General features: G+C 51.3%; 1 protein-coding gene across 2 annotated transcripts in view; it reads right to left on the bottom strand.

Annotated features, from left to right (window-relative positions):
• Positions 1-670: 670 nt before the first annotated feature.
• SYNDIG1 (synapse differentiation inducing 1) overlaps positions 671-18,189 on the bottom strand; it is a 164,915-nt gene continuing 147,396 nt past the window's right edge. For both annotated transcript variants that reach the window (XM_012745532.2, XM_012745534.2), the window contains exon 4: positions 671-1,856. In XM_012745532.2, coding sequence (XP_012600986.1) covers positions 1,698-1,856 — 159 coding nt within the window. In that variant the 3' untranslated portion in view covers positions 671-1,697. The remainder of the gene's footprint in view (positions 1,857-18,189) is intronic.

Raw genomic sequence — 18,189 nt, 5'->3', positions numbered from 1 at the left:
TTATCCTCTCCTAGAGTGAGGTTCAGAGAGGCATGGACATTTATCCAAGATCACACAGCTAGAAAATAGCACAACTGGATTCAAATCCAGGCTGGTTTGACCCCAAACCCATGCTCTCTATGGCCAGGTGACTCTGACTCTTCCAGGGATGTTGGGCTTCCATATATCCTTCTTAGGGTTAAGGTCTTAGATAGAGTATGTTTTGGACTGTGAGAGACAAACACTAGGTGGATCTCGGATTTGACTCAGGAAGACAGTGGTAATAATTCTCAGAGTATTAAATGCTCAAGGTCAAGGGGGAGAGCGGCAGGTGGGGACATCAAAGCTGCAGTCCTTGTTCCAGGGCAGCGGTCCTTACCCTCTCTGCTACACCCTGCACACCTGACCAAGCAAATCAGGATTTCTGGGCCTGAGAGCCAGCCATCGGGAATTGTTTAAGTGCCAGGGGTGACATCGCTGTCCTAGAGAGGGGTCTGTGTCACTGAGGGAATTTATTCATGGTGTTCAGATGGGCATGGAAGCCACCAGGGCCGCCGTGGCTCTCGGGGCCCTCCTGCTGTTTTAGCAGCTACGCCTGGCAGCTCCGCAGTTACTTAAACCACAAGTAAAAAGAATAACTGAAAGCCAACAACGCCCATTAATCAGAAAGAAAAGTCTTAAGCAAAAAAGCTAAAAGATAATTTTTGTTAAGTAATGAACACTCATAAAACAGCAATGAAATGGTATTAAAATGTCTGTGATTACTTATTCCTCGGCATTCGTCTGATAACTTAAGCAGCAGGAAGCAAGAGTTGCACTTAAAAAAATGACAAGAAAATAGCTATTCGTTGAGTCGACAGAGTAAGGCCCATCTCGAGTCCAGGTCACTAGTGTCATTGCTCATCACCAGGTGAGTGTCCGCCAGGGCGGTCACTGGAGAAGCACCCCTGGTGTGTCCATGCTGAGGGGCGCCCACGGCTCCGCTGCCTGGGGTTTCGGGAGCAACCGTGGGGCTCATTCTTGGGGAGTCTCGCTGGGGGCTGTGGCCCGTCTCCCCATCCTAGACTGACGAGGTCCCAGGATTGCGTATTGCTGCGGGTAGCTGCTGAGTGTGGACACGTTCTGGAGGAGGCCCGGCGCTCCTGGGCTGGGCAGCATGAAGGGGTGGAGCGGGCGGGTCCCGTGCCAGGGTCCCCGGCCCTGCATTCTCAGGCCAGGCCAGTCTGCAGAGCAGGGCCCCCTTCTCTTCCTGCAGGGAAGGAGCGTGGACCAGAAGGACACAAGGAGTCAAGCAGGGCCACAGACAGAAGAGTGACATGTCCCTTGCCCTCTGCCTATTGCACTGTATTCCATAAAAAATAAACGCATTTTTTAGTGTTTGTATATTGCTAATGCGGTGGCATTCGGGCACTGCAGAGAGCCGCGCTGCTGTTAATCCACCAGGATCCATCCAGAGACAGCCTCGCGGGTCAGGATCTTTGGAGCTTGCCTTTGGAAGGATTAGCAGTGCCCGTGTGTCTGGTGCTCTACACAGTGCTGTGAAAATGAAATTAGAGGGTAAAAACAAAAGAGATCCATGGTAGAAAATCCCAGGGCTTCCTGGCGTCGCTTGGCAATCATCCGTTCTGTACAGCATCATGCGGGGGCTGCCCGGGCCAGCGCCGCGGCCCCTGCGCCCACTCCCGGCCCGGTGCTTCTGCTCTGTGCCCGCGGGGAGCTCACAGGTGGTTGTTCTTGGAGAGGTAGGCGATGAGGGCCACGGCCACGCCCACGTAGACGCCGGTCCCGATAGTGATGGACAGCACTGCCAGGAACAGGGCCCGCCGGGAGCTGGTGCTGGCCTGGTGCAAGTCCCCCTTGGCCACCGCCTTGTTGGTCTGCAGAGTTGGAGAAGAAGGGAGTCAAGGTGAGCGAGTCAGGACAAGCAGTGGGTGGGGCGCTTGTCTATGGCTTCTGGTTCCCGAAAGGCCTTGCCAGGGCCGGAGGTGAAGTTGCACATGTCCCCGGCTATGACCGAGGACCACTGCAAGGAGGGCTGTGGGGCAGGGGCCTGTAGCTGCAGGGACAAGGGCTGGGGGCTGCCCATTGGAGTTCCACCAGGCTGGGGTCTGGGGTCTCTGGCACCTGTCTCTCAGGGAGGGGCTAAATATCTCCAGTGTCGCTTTCTACCCAAGAACGGCGTTTTGTTTGTTAGAGTAACACCTAACTTTCTAAAGCCCGTTTGCACTTACCATTGATCCCGCCTCCACCACCCGGCAGGCGTACGGGGAAGGAGATGAGAGCTCTCACTGCCCAGAGAGGAAACGCTGGGCCAGGCTCTGCGAATCCACTGCAGGGCGATGAGACGTCACCCCCAGCTGGCGAGCCCTCCCGCGACCCCGACCCCGTGCCCCGCCACGCCACAGCCGGGCTTAGTCAAATTCATCACCAATAAAACCTTCCACGTGAGACCAACACCCACATTCCCGAGTGTTCAATCACATGACGAGGTGTTGGTCTAAAACAATTTAGATTCCCGGGGTTGTGAGGGACCCGTGGAGGTTTGGACGCTGCCTCTGATTGGGTTTTTGTGGCAAACCCAGCATGCCCAGTCCCAACCCTCCGGTCACGGAGACCCACGCGGGCGAGAAGGCCCGGGCTGCTGCCCTGCCTCCCTTCGCTCTCTCAACTTCTGGGCCTTTAATTATAGATTTTATTTTATTTTTTTCTCCCACTACTTCTTGCTTTGGAATGGAGTTGGGAGCTCACCATGAGCAATTTTTCAGGAAACAGAGCTAAGGGAATGCAAAATGGGAAGCCTCCTAGGACAACAGTAATTAATTAATTACACCATAATTAGCTGAGTCTCGCTTTGTCTAGCAGCGCTCCCCACCCCTGCGATGCCCTGTGACACAATTTACTATAATTGCCTGTCCTCAGTGGCGACTCCAAACGCCAGTGCTCGTTAGAATCCCGGCTCTGTGGCTGTCCCCGCTGTGGTCTGCTGTGCAAAGGGGTGCAGAGAGGACGTGGTGGGGTCACCTGCCTGCGGCACTCCCTGACCCCTCGGCCTCCCCGTCTCAGCAGGGTTCACGCATCTGAGTAAGGACCTGCTCTGCTCGGTTGTCAGCCCCGCCGGGCAGGGCCCACGTCTCCCTTGTCCGCTGTGGTCTCCCTGCAGCCTGGCTAGTGCCCCGGGGGAATGGCAGAGACTCAGTAGCTATTGACTCACGTGCACCCCGGGTGCCTTGGGTGTTCAGGAGGAGGAGGAAGGGGGTGGCACTGGGCAGTCTCTTGAGCCCAGCTCTGTGGGTTCTGAGCACACATGGCGTTGGAGCTCTCGTGCCCAAAGCCGACACAACTGCTTGACAATCACATTAGCTTCTTTACTGTCATTCTCCACACCGGGGGGATTTGATCTGCATTTTTATATGCTTGGTTCCAGGGCAACTGTTCCAAGAGACCTAGGCAAGGTGGCAGGTTAGGGGCCCCACGGGTGGAGATATACTGACAACAGCAAACAGATAAAACCGCAACAACACGACAGAGAGTTCCTGGGGTCTGAGCTCCCAAGAGGCAGAGATGTCATTACATTACACAGAGCAGACTGCTGGGGCCTAACAAAGGTGACTCCCTGGAAAACGGTTAACTGCGGCTACAAAACTGCTTGTGCCTCCCACTGAGAGGCTGCGGACTGGGAGAAATGTCCTCTACGCTCAGGCTGAGTTCCACTCCCCTGCTGTGTGACACATCCCCTTCCTGAGACTACCCGGAGATATTCCAAAGTGCCTGGCTCTGGCTCTCTCACCGGCCCACTTCTCTTAGCTCTAGAGTGAGTTTCCAACAAGCTTTTGCCAACCTCTTCACCTCCTTTCACTGGAAGTTACCCACTGTTGTTTGAGGTTTTGGAAAAATCACAAATTTCTTCGAGGAATATCCCTGCTGCTTTGCTTTTCCTACAGTCGCTATTTTTAGGGGCAAGGCCAGATGTTTCCATGCTCCATTTGTGGGGAGGAGCCAGGTCCAGGCACAGCTGGGGCACCTGCAGTCAGTGCCATCCCTGCCACCTGCCACCAGGGCTTCTGCAAGACGCTGCCTCCCAAACCATTTCTCTGGAAATTTATAGCCCTCGATACTTTATGGCTCGTATTTCTTCTACTACCAATAGCTGTCTGGCTGGATTACATTTCTTTGCATTATTGTAAAGGGTATTTCCATTATTTATTACCATCTAGCATTCGCCACGCACTGAAAACGTTCTAGAGTCATACTTGAGAAAGCGGCAGACTCAGCCTAATGTTCTGAATGGGAACACCAGGGTCACCTAAACACGAACCATGGGATGGGAGGTTCTCTGGGGCAAATGGTCACACTCAAACCCCAAAACGCATGCCATGTCTCTTTCCTACATGGATTATGTTTAGGCCCAGGTATATTCTGATGACATCCCTACCCTCTACCCTTTTAGCAAGTCTTCTAAGTCATTAAAAAAAATAAACCTTCTCTTGTTAGTTAGGTCCAAATGTCAGAGAGGAGACAACTTATGCAACCAAACGTACCAACTGTGTTTGATTAAAACCCAACTCAAACACCAGTTGACCCCTAGATCGCCACCTAGGTGCTGGCACCAAGCCAACCCCACCCCCTGCTGGGATGGACTGCTGCACCCAGGGTGGGGGGTGTGACTTCCTAGGGAGACATCTGAGTGTCCCTGTCCTCCAGGCCAGCCCCATCTGTGGATCTCAATGTACAGAGAACACGGTGACAACACTTTGGACACCAACAGGAACAAGGGCTGCTGTGGGACAGGAGGCTGCGACCACCACCCCATCCTCCCCCATTCTCCACAGGGGATGGAGGAGCCACCAAACCTTGTGAGCAGCCTTCCTGCGGGGCTTCCTCCTGGCAGCCTGGGCCAGAGTGGCTTCCGCACGCTCGCCCGTCCCGTCCCAGTGCTGGAGAGCAGCCTGCACGGCTCCTCCGGACTCAGGCTTGGTTTGCACGCGAGGGCCGGGGCTGTGGGGCTGGCCCAGCTCAGACGTGGGCACAGGGGCTCAGGAGTCCCTGGGGAAGGGCGAGGGGCTCTTGTGCTCTGGCCCAGGTGGCTCTCCTTGTCTGGGTGCCCCCTCCTGCTGCCCCTGCCTGCTCACCTCTGCTGCCCGGGAGGGTGGCCGGGCCGCAGCAGCAGCCCACGCTCCTCGGTGCCCACATGGTACCCCCAGTACGGCCAGCACCCCCTCTCTTTAGGGCGTCACCGGTATCCAGAAGGCAGGTTGTTAAGGAACAACAGTGATCATAAGGGCATAAGAAGTTCCATTATTAAATCGGAATTAGAGCTGGAATCAGAACTGACAATTGTCATCATCCTCATTTCTCAGATCTGAATAGCGGTAAATGGCCACACATTTGCATAATGGCTTTCCCTGTGTCCGTACTTCATTAAAAAAAAGTATTTATATACATTATAGAGAATATGTATTTTGTAATACGTATTATATATACTACATATATAAAATTTCATACCAAGTGTAACACTCCCAGAACAAGTGCACAATTCCTCAATGCACAGCTTGGTGACTCTCCACAATGTGCAACTGCCCGTGGACCCGGCATTCACACCAAGAACAGTGGGTACAACGACGCAGGCCTGCCTCTGCCCCTTGCTGTGGTCCCCAGCAGTGCCCACTATCCTGACTTACAGCTCCCCGATCAGCTTCGCCTGCCTTGGAACGTCCTGCCAACAGAGCCTGCAGATCCTGTAGCTCACGCCTGGGCCTGGCTCCCCCCACGCTCCCTGTGAGATTCGCCCCTGCTATGTGCAGTGACTGTCCATGCACTCTCCAGGGTCCTACCGCAGGAACAGACTGCAGTTTATCTGTTCATTCCCCTGCACAAAATGCATTTGCAAAGTTTCTAGTTTTGGGCTCTTAAGAAAAGGCTGCTATGAACGTTCTAGTTTTTTTTTTTTTTTTTTTGATGAGTGTATAGACTTATTTTTGCTGGCTGTAGAGCTAGGAGTGGAACTGCTGATAGGGGATGCATATATTCAGTCTTTTCAATAGCTTTCACAATCAAAGCAGTATGTACACAGGGTTCTAAAAAATACACGACACCAAAAGGTTTGTAAAATAAAATGTCAGCAGCAACGTCTTGGGCACCTCCCTACCTCTGAGGTCCTTTCCCAAAGACATATTTTTAACTTTGTTAGGGGATCTGTCTGCTATTTACTTCTTTCTCAAGAAGTTGCAGTTTTTAAAATTTCTCGATCTATCAATTTGTCAACGATTTATCACTAACTAGTTCGCTTTCTTACAACCCCTTCCCACCAAGCCCTGCTCCCTTCCACTCCACGGTCACCACGCTTAGTCAAGCCGTTATTCTGACCACGTGCATGCTGTTCACTGCTGAGCCAGGTGCACTGCTTCATGTTTCTTTCCCCCTGGCCTCAATTCCTATAGTGTTTCATCTGTTCCACGGACTTATCCTCTGTCTTTGCTACATGCATCAACACCCTCTCAACATAATTTTTCAGGATACAATCAAACATATCAGACAATCTATCAATTCCTTCTTATTTCCTGCATATCACACTCCTGGGGACTCCTGTCACTCTGCTCCAGTTGAAATTGATTGCTCTTTGGTGTCTCATCTTGTGAATTCCTTTTGCTTTCTTTCCGTGTCACAGTTTTTGTGTCCTAGACCTCAGGCCTATCTCAGGAAGACTTATCCCTCAAACACATGTGGCTGAAACTCCTGGGAATCAGTGCATGGGTGGTATGCTTTTGAGACTTTGCATATCTGTAAATGACCATGTTCTAACACCACACTTGACTGACAGTTTGGCTAGGTATAGAATTCCACATTGGAAATAATTTTTCCTTGGATTTCTGAAGGCCTTGCTCCAGACTCTTCTTGTTTCCAATACTGTCAACAATTTAGCATTACCCTCATACCCTCTTCACTACTGTGACCTTTCCTTCTCTCTACAAGCTTTTAAAGAAGCCCCCTTATCCCAGGTGTTCTAAAATGTTGATTTAAAAGAACTTGTCTCTGAATTCTCCAACTGTTTGTTTCTTACTTTCCTTCTTTCTTTCTTCATTATCTACCTCTTTCCTTTTGTTACATCTTATGGGGAATTTCTTCAACCATCCTCCAAGCCTCCTATGGGATTTTATTTGGAGTATTATGTTATTTAATTTCCAAGAACTTTTTTTGTTCTCTCACTTTTGCTTTCTCATAACTTTCTGTTTTTGCTTGAGAAAGTTCATTTTATTCCTCATATCTCTGAAAATATTAATGACATAGATTTTCGGAAAGACATTTTTCTGCTTCTTGCACTGCCTCTCTATGCAGATTCCCCCTTACCCTCCCCCACTTGCTCAGGTCTCAGTGTTGTCATGGCAGAGCTTTCTCACATGTGGGCAATGGCTGCTGTTGTTTAACACTCAAGAGCACCAAAAGGCCAATTATGCAAATATGGTACTGACTGGTGAGATTTCCTAGAGTGTTGATTAGGCAGCAGGCTGTCTTTTTAACTTCTGTTTGGCTTCAGCACAACAGCATCTATTGATCTTTGGAGAATGTTCATAAGCTGAACTGTGTTCCTCCAAAATTCATATGCACCCCAGCACCTCGGAATGTGACTGTATTTGGAGATGCCTCTTAAAAGAGGCAATTAAGTTTAAATGGAGTTCTTAGAGTGGACTGGTATCCTTAAATGAAGAGGACATTAGGACACAGTCACACGAGAGGGGGGGCCCTGTGAAGATGCAAGGCAGCCATCTGGTGGCCCAGAGACAGGCCCCAGGAGAAACCAACCCTTGAAATCAAGACACCTTGATCTTAGATTTCCAGCCTCCAGAACTGTGAAAGAAATTTCTGTTGTTAAGTCACTCAGTCTGTGGTATTTTGTTATGGCAGCCCCAGAAGACTAATTTAGGGACATTCAGTTTCTCCCGGGACAAATCCCCCAAGCTCCTGGCTGGGGGCAAGAGCCTGGAGGGTGTGGGGCTCTGGGCGCCGCGCAGTGGAGGCCGGGCCTCACTGCTCACCACGCGCGGTGCTGGGTCAGGTGTCTCCCTGCCACCCCCTTTGTGCCCGGCGACGCTGACCTTGGCGCACACCTGCTCTCCCACCAGGATGAAGACACACCTGCGGCTGAGCCCTGGTGACGGGAGCCGGGACTGGGTGCTTTACTGATTAGGAAATCTTTAAAAAAATCTCCCGATCTAGGTTGATGCCTTCCCCACGTCTCGCCTGGCGCTGGAGCTCCCAAGCCCTGCGTCTGCGTGGATGGATGGGCTGGTCCCCACCGGCATTTTCACGGAAGCCTTTCAAACCCAGCTGCATGGCACAATCTCCACTCCTCCGGCTGCTGACGTCTTCCAAAACGTGCTGACATCTTTGTTTCCCATTGCTCCACGTCCATTCTCTTTTTCTTTCATGGTTTTATACTTGTTATTCTATTGCCACAATTTTAATAAAGTTTTTAGGAAGGAGCTGCCATAACGCACACATCCAGGCTGCCATGTGTCGCTGGCAGTTGATCCCTTTGCTCTTACTGTCGTCCCAGCTTAGGCTGGCCCCAGTGCTGGGCCAGGGACGAGGATACAGGGCCGGCAGCTTACTTGGAGGTGATCCCAGGAGCTGCCGTGAGAAGGCAGAGAGGTGAGTCAGGGAGGCTGGGGAGCCGGCGCAGGGCGGGTCAGTTTGGAGGGCACCGTTGTGTCCGTCCCACTGCAGCCATCTGGAGGACTGCGCCAAGGTGCCCCCCTGGGGGGGGGGGCAGGAATCAGAGGTACTTGGTCTCAGCTCCCTCCACCATTGCTTGAGGGCTGCCCCTGGGCCTTGACTTCCCCATATTCCTGGCCTCCGCCTCCCATGGCCGGGCACTCTGCCATGAGCAGAGAAAGCCTTCCAGCATGTGGCACTGGCGTCCCCTGCTCTGTGTCTCGACCGACTGCTTTGTGATGTTTCCATTATTGCCACACCCCCATAACCAGCCTGATAAATCACATCAAGCCACTTGGGATTACCAAAGAAACTGCTGGATTTACTGAAGTCAGAGCCAACCGTGAGCTCGCTGAGGGCTGGACAGGCCCCAGGGTGGGCACACTCAGAAACTTCCCCTGATGTCCCCTCTGGCTTGTGGTTTCGGTGGTGTGGGAGGAGTCAGAGCCAGGAGCGCAGGGGACACACCTCCGCCAGGCAGCGTAGGAGGAGGGGTGAATCCCGGGGCTGAACACCAACAGAGGAGCTTCTAGAAGTCAACTCTGAGACAGGCTGGGGATGGGGCGTCTCTTTGATCTCACCTCTCATCTTGCTTGAGGGAGGAGCCCCACTTGTTAACGTTTTCCCCTTCCTAGGACTCCGCCTGGCTTTGCCACCAATCCTCCTTTCTCGGATGCAACCTGAGGACCGGGCTACCTGCGAAGCGCCGTTGTTCAGTGCCGCATCTCTACGGGGAGAGCTGGCTGTTCTGATCACCTGCTGCTGTGCGACAGACTACTGCAAAGCTGGGAGGTTCGAATGACAGCCATCTCATCTCTCCCATGACTTCCGGTCAGGAGTCCTACTCCGCATGGCATTATCATGCGTGATGTCCAGCTGGTGGCTGGGCTGCTCAGGAGGGTCCAAGATGGCTTTGCTCGAGCCTGGTGCCTTGGCCTCCCCAGCATGGTGGTCACTGGTGGCTGAGTGACTTATGTAGCAGCTCGGGGCCCTGCACGAGTGCTCCAGGACACCCAGGTAGGAGCTGGGAGTTTCTCATTGCTACCAGCCACAGAAGATGCAAATGCCACTCCTGCTGTGTCCTACTGGTTACAAGTGAGTCAGGGGGGCCAGCCCGGACTCAAGGGGGAGGACACGAAGGGAGGCATGTCTCGGGACATGGAGCCACCTTTCATCTACTGCTGTGGCAACTGCTCTCCTCCAGGGACTCCACTTCCCCCCAGATGGCCCAGCAGAGGTGGCTTTGCCTGGGAAGCGGCATCCCTACCTCACTGTTTATTAGACTTGTAGAATAATTTTTGCAGCTAAGCAAATTTCCTTTGCTTTCAGTAGATAGCAAAATAATTCAGAGATATGCTTTTCCTGATTTCATCATATGCTTGGTACACACATGCTCATTTTCCTCCTTTGCCAACCATTAACCCACAGTTTCTTGCCCTTGACCAAGACAGACATTTGTGACATTTCTGTGACCTTTCCCTACAGTCAGTGCAGCCGTAGCCGTGGGCCCAAGATGCAGTTTGGGGCACGACCCCGGCGCAGTGATGCTCACAGTCAGCCTCTCTGCAGTGAGGCAAACAGGTGAGTTATAGAGTGTTGGCCCTAGCCAGGCACGGTGGCTCACGCCTGTAATCCTAGCACTCTGGGAGGCCGAGGCTGGTGGATTGTTTGAGCTCAGGAGTTTGAGACCAGCCTGAGCAGGAGCAAGACCCCGTCTCTGCTAAAAATAGAAAGAAATTAATTGGCCAACTAAAAATATATATAGAAGAAATTAGCCAGGCATGGTGGCACATGTCTTTAGTCCCAGCTACTCAGGAGGCTGAGGCAGAAGGATTGCTTGAGCCCAGGAGTTTGAGGTTGCTGTGAGCTAGGCTGACGCCATGGCACTCTAGCCTGGGCAACAAAGTGAGACTCTGTCTCCAAAAAAAAAAAAGAGTGTTGGCCCTGAGTAAACATCTGTTAACAAGTGCAAGGAAGCTAAAGTGATGAGGGAACACCAATCAAAACAAATGTGAATATGACTATCAAGGACAAGAAATAAAGAATCATTGCCGTCCAACAGCGGTGAGCTCACACAGCTCACCCGCCCTGGGGGTGACAGTGAACTTTAAGAGGTATGAGATGTACTGCCTTTTCCAGGAATGTGTATTTATTGTCACGGTTTGAAACAGTCAATTTCAACATATGCTGCAAATGATTGGAGCTGACAGCAGCATCCCAAGGAGGACAGTGACCCCAGCCAGGTAGGTGTGGCGAGCTTTCTGAATTCGACACTCAGTGCTTATGGTAAATGGCCCGATGTTTTCCTCAACTGGAGAATCCTTACACGATACAGAGCTGAATCTTCTGTAATTCAAGTTACAGAAAAAATAAAAGAATGGAGACGATGTTTCCCCAGCCACTTCGTTTTGCTTGGCTCGGTGGCGCTGTCCATTGACACAGTGAAGCCAGGGATGATGTCGGGTGGTGCCCAAATGCAGGCGACCACACGGGAGACACGCTCGTTGGGGACTAAGGAAGGACAGTCAGATATGGCTGGGACGGCTCAGCACACATTGGATAAATCGTTTCTTGCTAGTGCAGGTGGCAAACTTGCAGCTTTCTGTTTATAAACACGATGTCTCCTGGAAGGTAGATACAGCCTCCCACGAATGCTTCTTTCCAGCCGGTTCACCTTGACAACAGCCTTGGGGGCTGGTTGGGATGATGCGTTCCAGACGCAGAAATGGAGGCTGGGAACGTGAGTGACAGACGTGGGTCGCAGGGTTAGTAAGGGTCTGGGAATGGAGCTAGCTTCTCTGAACCACATCCAGTGTCCTTGCTGTTCCGCAAGCCCCCCCCTTCTAGTGTAGTGGGTAACTGTGGCCACGGGGCCTGGCTGACCTGGGGAGCTGTCTGGTGGCCCTCTCCTGCCCATGAAATCCCCACCTGCCATTTCTCTGTTGTGCAGAATGTACCAAAGGTGAGTGTGTGCCGCAGGAGGAACAGCTACCTACTTCTGAATTACAGTTTGGCTTGCATTTTCTATTCTAATCTTGTCCTTTCATACTATTACTGGCATTCATCCCTGAATGGTGACAGATGGGTCTTGCATCCCAGCGAGATGGCAAACTGAGATGACAGGCGATTCCTCCTGCTGGGAAGGCACAGAACCCAGGCAGCCCACTGGCAATTCACTCCCAGAGACAGGTTGGGGGGACTGTGGCTGTGTTTCTAATGGCTTGGGGGGAATGAGAACATGGTCTCTGGTCAGGGGAGAACCCATGCATAAATCCCATATGCCCAAAGAGTGTTCTTTCCATGAACGGAGGCTAGAAACTTCCCCCGCAGCCCCGAGAAACCAGAGAGTGAGCTTTGTGTCTGTCCTGGACCTTGAGTGAGCAATGGAAACCTCAGGGCCAGGCCAAGCACGGGTGTGGGCCCTGAGCTTGTATCTACGCCCGGTGCAGGAATCCTGCCGAGAAAACAAAATGTAAATGGATTCAGCACTGAAGCTGAAGAAAACACAAAGATGGTCTCTATGAATGATGACAGTTTCACAAGCTACAGCTTATGGGTTTCCAGTAGGAAATAAAAATAATCCTAGATTTAGATAGAGCCACAATAGAGAACTATAAACTGTGTGAAAGGGAATAACACAAGAGGGTGGTCAGCTGATATTCCACCCATAATAGAACTAGTACTTCCAGAATTGAATTACTCCAAAACAATTCTATTTTAATGTCTTTGAGATTGTTGTAGTGAGAGTTCTATGTAAAATTTGATAACATTCTCAAAGAGATTAAAATATTTGAAATAATTTAAGTGATTAAGAAGGAACAGAAATCCACAGTGAACAATAGACTACATTGAAAAATGAAGAAAAAAAAATCACACTTGGAAAATTCCACAGCTAAAATTTTCAGAAGTGAAGAGTATAGAGTACCTGTCAAAAAAACCGAAGATATGAGTTACACAGCACATTGATCAGGTGCAACTGAAGACAGTATTTGTAAGCCGGAAGACAGATAGAAGGGAATGAGCAGGTAGGCACAGAAAAACACAGGGACAGAGCTCATAGAAAGAGAAGATCAAACACACAACCAATAGAGATTCCAGAAGGAGAGAATGGAGAGAATGGGGTAGAATCAATATCCAAAGTGGTAATTGCTGGGGACTGTCAACATGAAGACAGACATGAGTCTTCAGATCTAAGAAGTTCACCAAGCCCTGAACAGAATAAATAATCTGAATGCACAGTGCATGGGCTTGAAGAATTGGCAAAAGGCTGAGTTCGAAGCCCTTCCTATCTCCGTTTTGCTGTTTTAACTCTTGGCCATCTTGTCAACACCCATAGCTTCGACTACCACCTATCTATAGGGAACTTCCGGTTTTACAACTCACATACACAACTTGGTGTCTTCACCTGGATATCTCAAAGGTAACCTCAAACCCAAACTTGCCACCATCCCTCCTGGCCACTGCCCCCTCCCCCATTGACACTGAGGCCAGTCTTCCTCATTACCCATGTGTCCAGCGATCTTAAGAGATCCTAAGGGACAGCCAGTTTTGCCCCAAAGCCCTTAATTTAGATTTCCTTCTGTTTCACTGATTCCATCTTTGACTAAGCCACAGGCTTCTATCTGCTGCCCTTCAGGCTGGCTAATCTGGAGGAAGAATGGAACACGTCTTAAAAATAGGCATCACATGATCTCCCACCCACACTTCCTTTCCCCTCTTCCTTCTTGAAACAGCCCCTCAGAAACGTCCCATCCACAGCGGGGCCCTCTGAGACCTGCCCAGGGTGGTCTCACCTCCCTCTTCGTTCCTGCAGCCTTGCTGGGCAAGTCTCCCTGGGGCTTCCCCTCAGCCTGCAGGGCCCCTGCCCATCTCAGCACGATTACTCAGTACCCAGGGAGGGCTCCCCTGGCCCCCAGTTTGGGTGATGCTTCCTTGCGCCATGTCTTCACAGAGCTGTGACCTTTCCATTTATGACATTTACTAAATTAAAGTTGGGGTCCCCTTAGCCTGTAACCTCCCAGGGAACAGAAGTCACCTTTTTGTCTTCAGCACGACACAGCACCTCCCACATGGATGGTACTCAACAACAGTCCTTTAACTGATAAAGGATTTTCACCAGTTCTTAGTTTTTAGTTATGTCCAAAACACTTGAGTGAGTCAGTACCTATCCCAACATGAATTCCAGCAGCATGCTGATGAGGTGACAGGCATGAGGTGCTCCAGGTGCCGGCCCCCACCAGCGGTGCATGTCACAATGCCGACTGCTGACACACAGGCTCCCGCAGGTCGGCCCTGGTGTGGCCCAACTCAGCTTAGATGCTCATTTCTAACAGTCGACTCTTCCTTCTAGCACAGATTGCTTCACAAAGAGTTGGATCTGAAGTTCCTAAAACGGTTTTGTGTCTGCAGCTGGGAGTGGCCCATGCCGGGCTGGTGCTGGCCTCACTCCTGGCCCGCCTGGCATCTTCCTGGAGCCTCCCGGCCTCCTGACTGGCCACAGAGACTGCCAGCTGGGGTGTGCACCTCCCGGTTCCACTCCTTCAGGGGCCTGAAATTTGTTTTTGTTTTCCTGCTGTAAGAAATCCTGACCTGAACTAACCCCAAACATGTGATGATATAGTAGGAAAGGAGAAATCGGGCCTGAGAATCCATTCTACGGTCGGGTGAAAGGAAGGTGGGCGGTCACAGCAGACACCCCCGGGAAGGGATGATGTGCCCTGTGTGTCCTCGGATCCTTGGTGACACCAGGACACACTCTGCAGGGCAGCTGCTGCAAATCACAAACCTCCTCTCTGAAAAGGAAGTGTCCACTGCGAGAGAGGGGACTTCAGGTAAGCTGACTTTGCTTCTTTCTTCCTCAGAGGCCTGTGAGCCCAGCAGCGATGGGTGAATGTTTATCTGCCCCCAGTCCATATGTGAAAGCCCTAACCACGCCCCGACATGTGATGGTGTTAGGAGGTGGGGCCTTTGTGAGGTCACTGGGCTTGGCTGAGGTCATCAGGCCATACCCCCAATGGGACTGGGGCCCTTCTATGAAGAGATCCAGGAACTCTCTCTGTGAACCAAGGAGAAGGCGGATGTCTGAAGCCTGGACGAGGACCCTCCCGCCCCTGACTGCGCTGGCACTCTGATCTCTTCCTGCCTCCTGTGAGAGATGGGTGCTGCTGTCTAAGCCACCCAGGCTGTGGTGTCTTGTTCTGCAGCCCAATGTGACTAACACACACTTCCTACTCTTTCCCCAACCTTTCACGGGACTCCCTAATTACTAGAAGAAAACACCCGTTTGTTGAGCTTTTTAATCCTGGATTTAAAAGGTCCCTTCCCTTTGGGAAGCAGGTTCCAGTTTCACCAGCTGTGTCAACTGGGGTATTTTCTGAAATGTGCCAAGGTGCCCCTGCTACCCCTGATTTCTTGAGAGTGGCCACTGGAGGGGCACCCTGACATTTCAACCCTGAGCTGACAAATGCCTCTTCTTCCCCAAAGATGCCTGTAAGCCCACATCCCTGTGCCACACTTTGGGACATCTGCCAGACCCCTTCCCAAAGAAAGAGTTTGTCCCAAAGAGGAGGTTTCTATAGTACTGTTTATACTTTTTCTACTGAGGTGATCAGTATGGAAAGGACAGTTCCCTATGAAGGCATGCTCTAGAAGACCCTTTCCTCTGAAGCATTACTTGATGCCATATGTATGCAGGACAGACAGGTTCCCTTCGATTCTGCTGCATGCATTGCCCCAAGTCAGCTCAGGTGAGCAGGTTTTCATGCCATCAAGAAAGTGCTGTCATTTGCTCTGCCTGTGTGTGCAAACTCCTCCACCGTGTAGTCCCCCTGGGTCCTCTGACTGGGAGCAAAAGGCAGACTCATGAGTGTGCCTACAGGGACATCCTTGTTAGAGCTGCTAAGGAAGTGCCCACTATTGGATGCAAGCTAACAAGAAGCTGCTTGTTTGGAATGAATAAAAGCAAAGAGAAGAAATTTCCTTTTATTGGACTGAAAAGAATAAGATTCAAAAGCATAAGTTAGGGTCTCTGTCTTGGCCCATTTTGTGTTGCTAAAACAGAATAACTGAGACTGGGCAGTTTATTCAAAAAAGAGGTTTATTTGGCTCACGATTCTGTAGGTTGGAGATTCTGCAGGCTGGAAAGTTCAAGACTGGGCAGCTGCCTCTGATGAGGAACTCAGGCCACTTTAAGTCACTACTGGAGGCAGAATGGAGCCAGCACAGAGATTGTGTGGTGAGAGAGGAAAGTGGGGGTGCAGGCTCTGTTTAACAACCAGCTCAGAGGGAACCTAAGGGAGGGAGGGCACTAATGTATTCAGGATGGATCTACCCCCATGACCCAAACTCCTCCCACCAGCCTCACCTCCCAACACAACACTGGGGAATCGAATTTCAACATGAGGTTTGGAGGGGACAAAAATACAAATCGTAGCAGTTCCCTAACCAGCAGGAGCAGTAACTGGGAAACCACGCTGTGAGTGCACAGCAGTGCTGCCGGAGGTTTATGCAGTGTGTGCACGTTCCCTGCTGTCTGAGCTCCTCTGGGCATCGGAGAGACACACATGGGTTCCTCAGAACAGCATGTGGGGCTTCAAAATGAGATGCTGGGTTCAAAAGGGCAGGTCTCCACGCTGACATCCAATGTGGCTGAAGAGGAGCTCAGATGTGAACGTGAGGGCTTCCTGGGCAAGTGCATGCTCTGCAGGTGGATAAAGGCAGCTCCACTCGAGACAAGGTTACATGATAGGATCTCCAGGTGACCCGCAAGCCTGGCATCCCTCCAGGTGAGGGAGGTGCTTCCATTCCTGCAAGCCGTTGCTGGAGCTGGTCAGCACCAGGGGTTCTCACCACAGCCCCTGGGCTGGGAAGGGAGAACCAGTCTGAGTATTCTGGCTCCTAGGACTGTGGAGATGATATCAAACATGGATTTGCTGAGCATTTCAGCCTGTGAGTAAAATATAAACTAGATGGTAGCTACAGAGACTGGTGCTATGCCAGCCTCTGCCTCGCTCAGCCCAGGAGTGGCCCTGTGGCTGGTGGGGGGAGGCGGCAGGATCTTCTGCTGGTCCCGAGAGTGGTTTGCACAGAGGCTCAAGCCTGGGAGCTGACCTCACACGCTGGGGCGGTCTTTCCCCTGCTCCTTCTTCATCTCTCCCTCTTTTCTTTGGAGCCCTGTGTCGGTCTTCCTTGCTTAGCTATTTCAGTGGGAGCCACAGCCGCAGGAACAGATGGTGCCAGTTCAACAGCAGCACCCCGCCCGGCAGCGTGGGCTGTCGGCTAATGGCCACAAAGCCGGCTATTTGGTCTTCTCATCTCATGTTTTGGGTAAACGGGCGGTATTCCTACTCAGATGATCTAAACCCAACAGGGTGCAGATGCTTTCAGTTGAAATAATTATGAAAAAAGTAATTAAGAAGGGCATTTTGCCTGGAAATGTGGCAAGATCCTTAAAGACAATTTGGCTTCCTCATTCTAACAGGAGGCTCAGCTCCATGCACCAACCAGGAGAGCCGTGGTGATGTGGCACCTTCCATCTGGCCACGGCTGGATCCTAGAGCCGTGGTGGGGAATTTGGGGAACTGCAGTTTCTCTGTGTCCTTCCGAACGTCCCTCCCAAGCATTTGTGAGGCACGTGGCCTAGGGAAAGAGCATTTCTCCAGAGTCAGACTGACGGGTCTCAAGTCCATCGCTTCACAGTAGTGTCACTTTCAACTAAGTTCTTCCCTCTCTGTGCTTCAGTGTCATCTGTAAACTGAGGATGACAGTCCCTGAGTCACAGGGCCTTTCAGAATATGAAAATATATGCGAGCCCCTAGAACAGCTCTGGTGAGCTGTCATTCTGTAGCCAAGTACCTCCAGGGCTTAGAACCACCACCGCTGGCTGCTCATGAATCCGGGGCATCAAGAATTCAGGCAGGGCTCGGCTGGGGGGATTCTTCTGCTCCTCAGTGGTACTCAGGTGGGGGTGGAGGACCAACCTGGCTTCTCTCAGATACCTGGTGCCTGGGCTGACATGATTCAGAGACTGTTGACTGGAGCACCTACAAGTGGCCTCTCCATGTGGCTTGGGTGTCCCCAGAGCATGGAGTCTTCAGTGAGAGGGAATTTCTACACGGCAGCTCAGGATGCGGAGAGTGAGTATCCCAGCGAACAAGGCTGAAGCAGCATGGCCTCAAGAAACCCCTTTTCCTGCAATCCACTGGTGACAAGCAAGGCACTGAGTGCATCCCAGAGCCAAGAAGATAATTGAATTCTGCCTCTCGATGGAGAAGGGGTGAGGTCACATTGCAGGAAAGCCCATGCTGTGGCCATCTTTGGAAAGCACAATTTGCTGCAGTGAATAAAACATTTTAACCTTCACTTTAATTACCTCTGCATTATCGCCTATGAACAACAGAGGGCTGAGGATGAACAACGGTCCTACCTAACAGATGAGCATGGAGGTTTAGCAGAGTAGATTAACTTGCTCATAATCATGCCCCTAAATCAAAGTGTGTTTGG

Source organism: Microcebus murinus, chromosome 16 (assembly GCF_040939455.1).
Source record: "Microcebus murinus isolate Inina chromosome 16, M.murinus_Inina_mat1.0, whole genome shotgun sequence".
Taxonomy (NCBI): domain Eukaryota; kingdom Metazoa; phylum Chordata; class Mammalia; order Primates; family Cheirogaleidae; genus Microcebus; species Microcebus murinus.
This window is presented reverse-complemented; position numbering and strand designations above follow the sequence as displayed.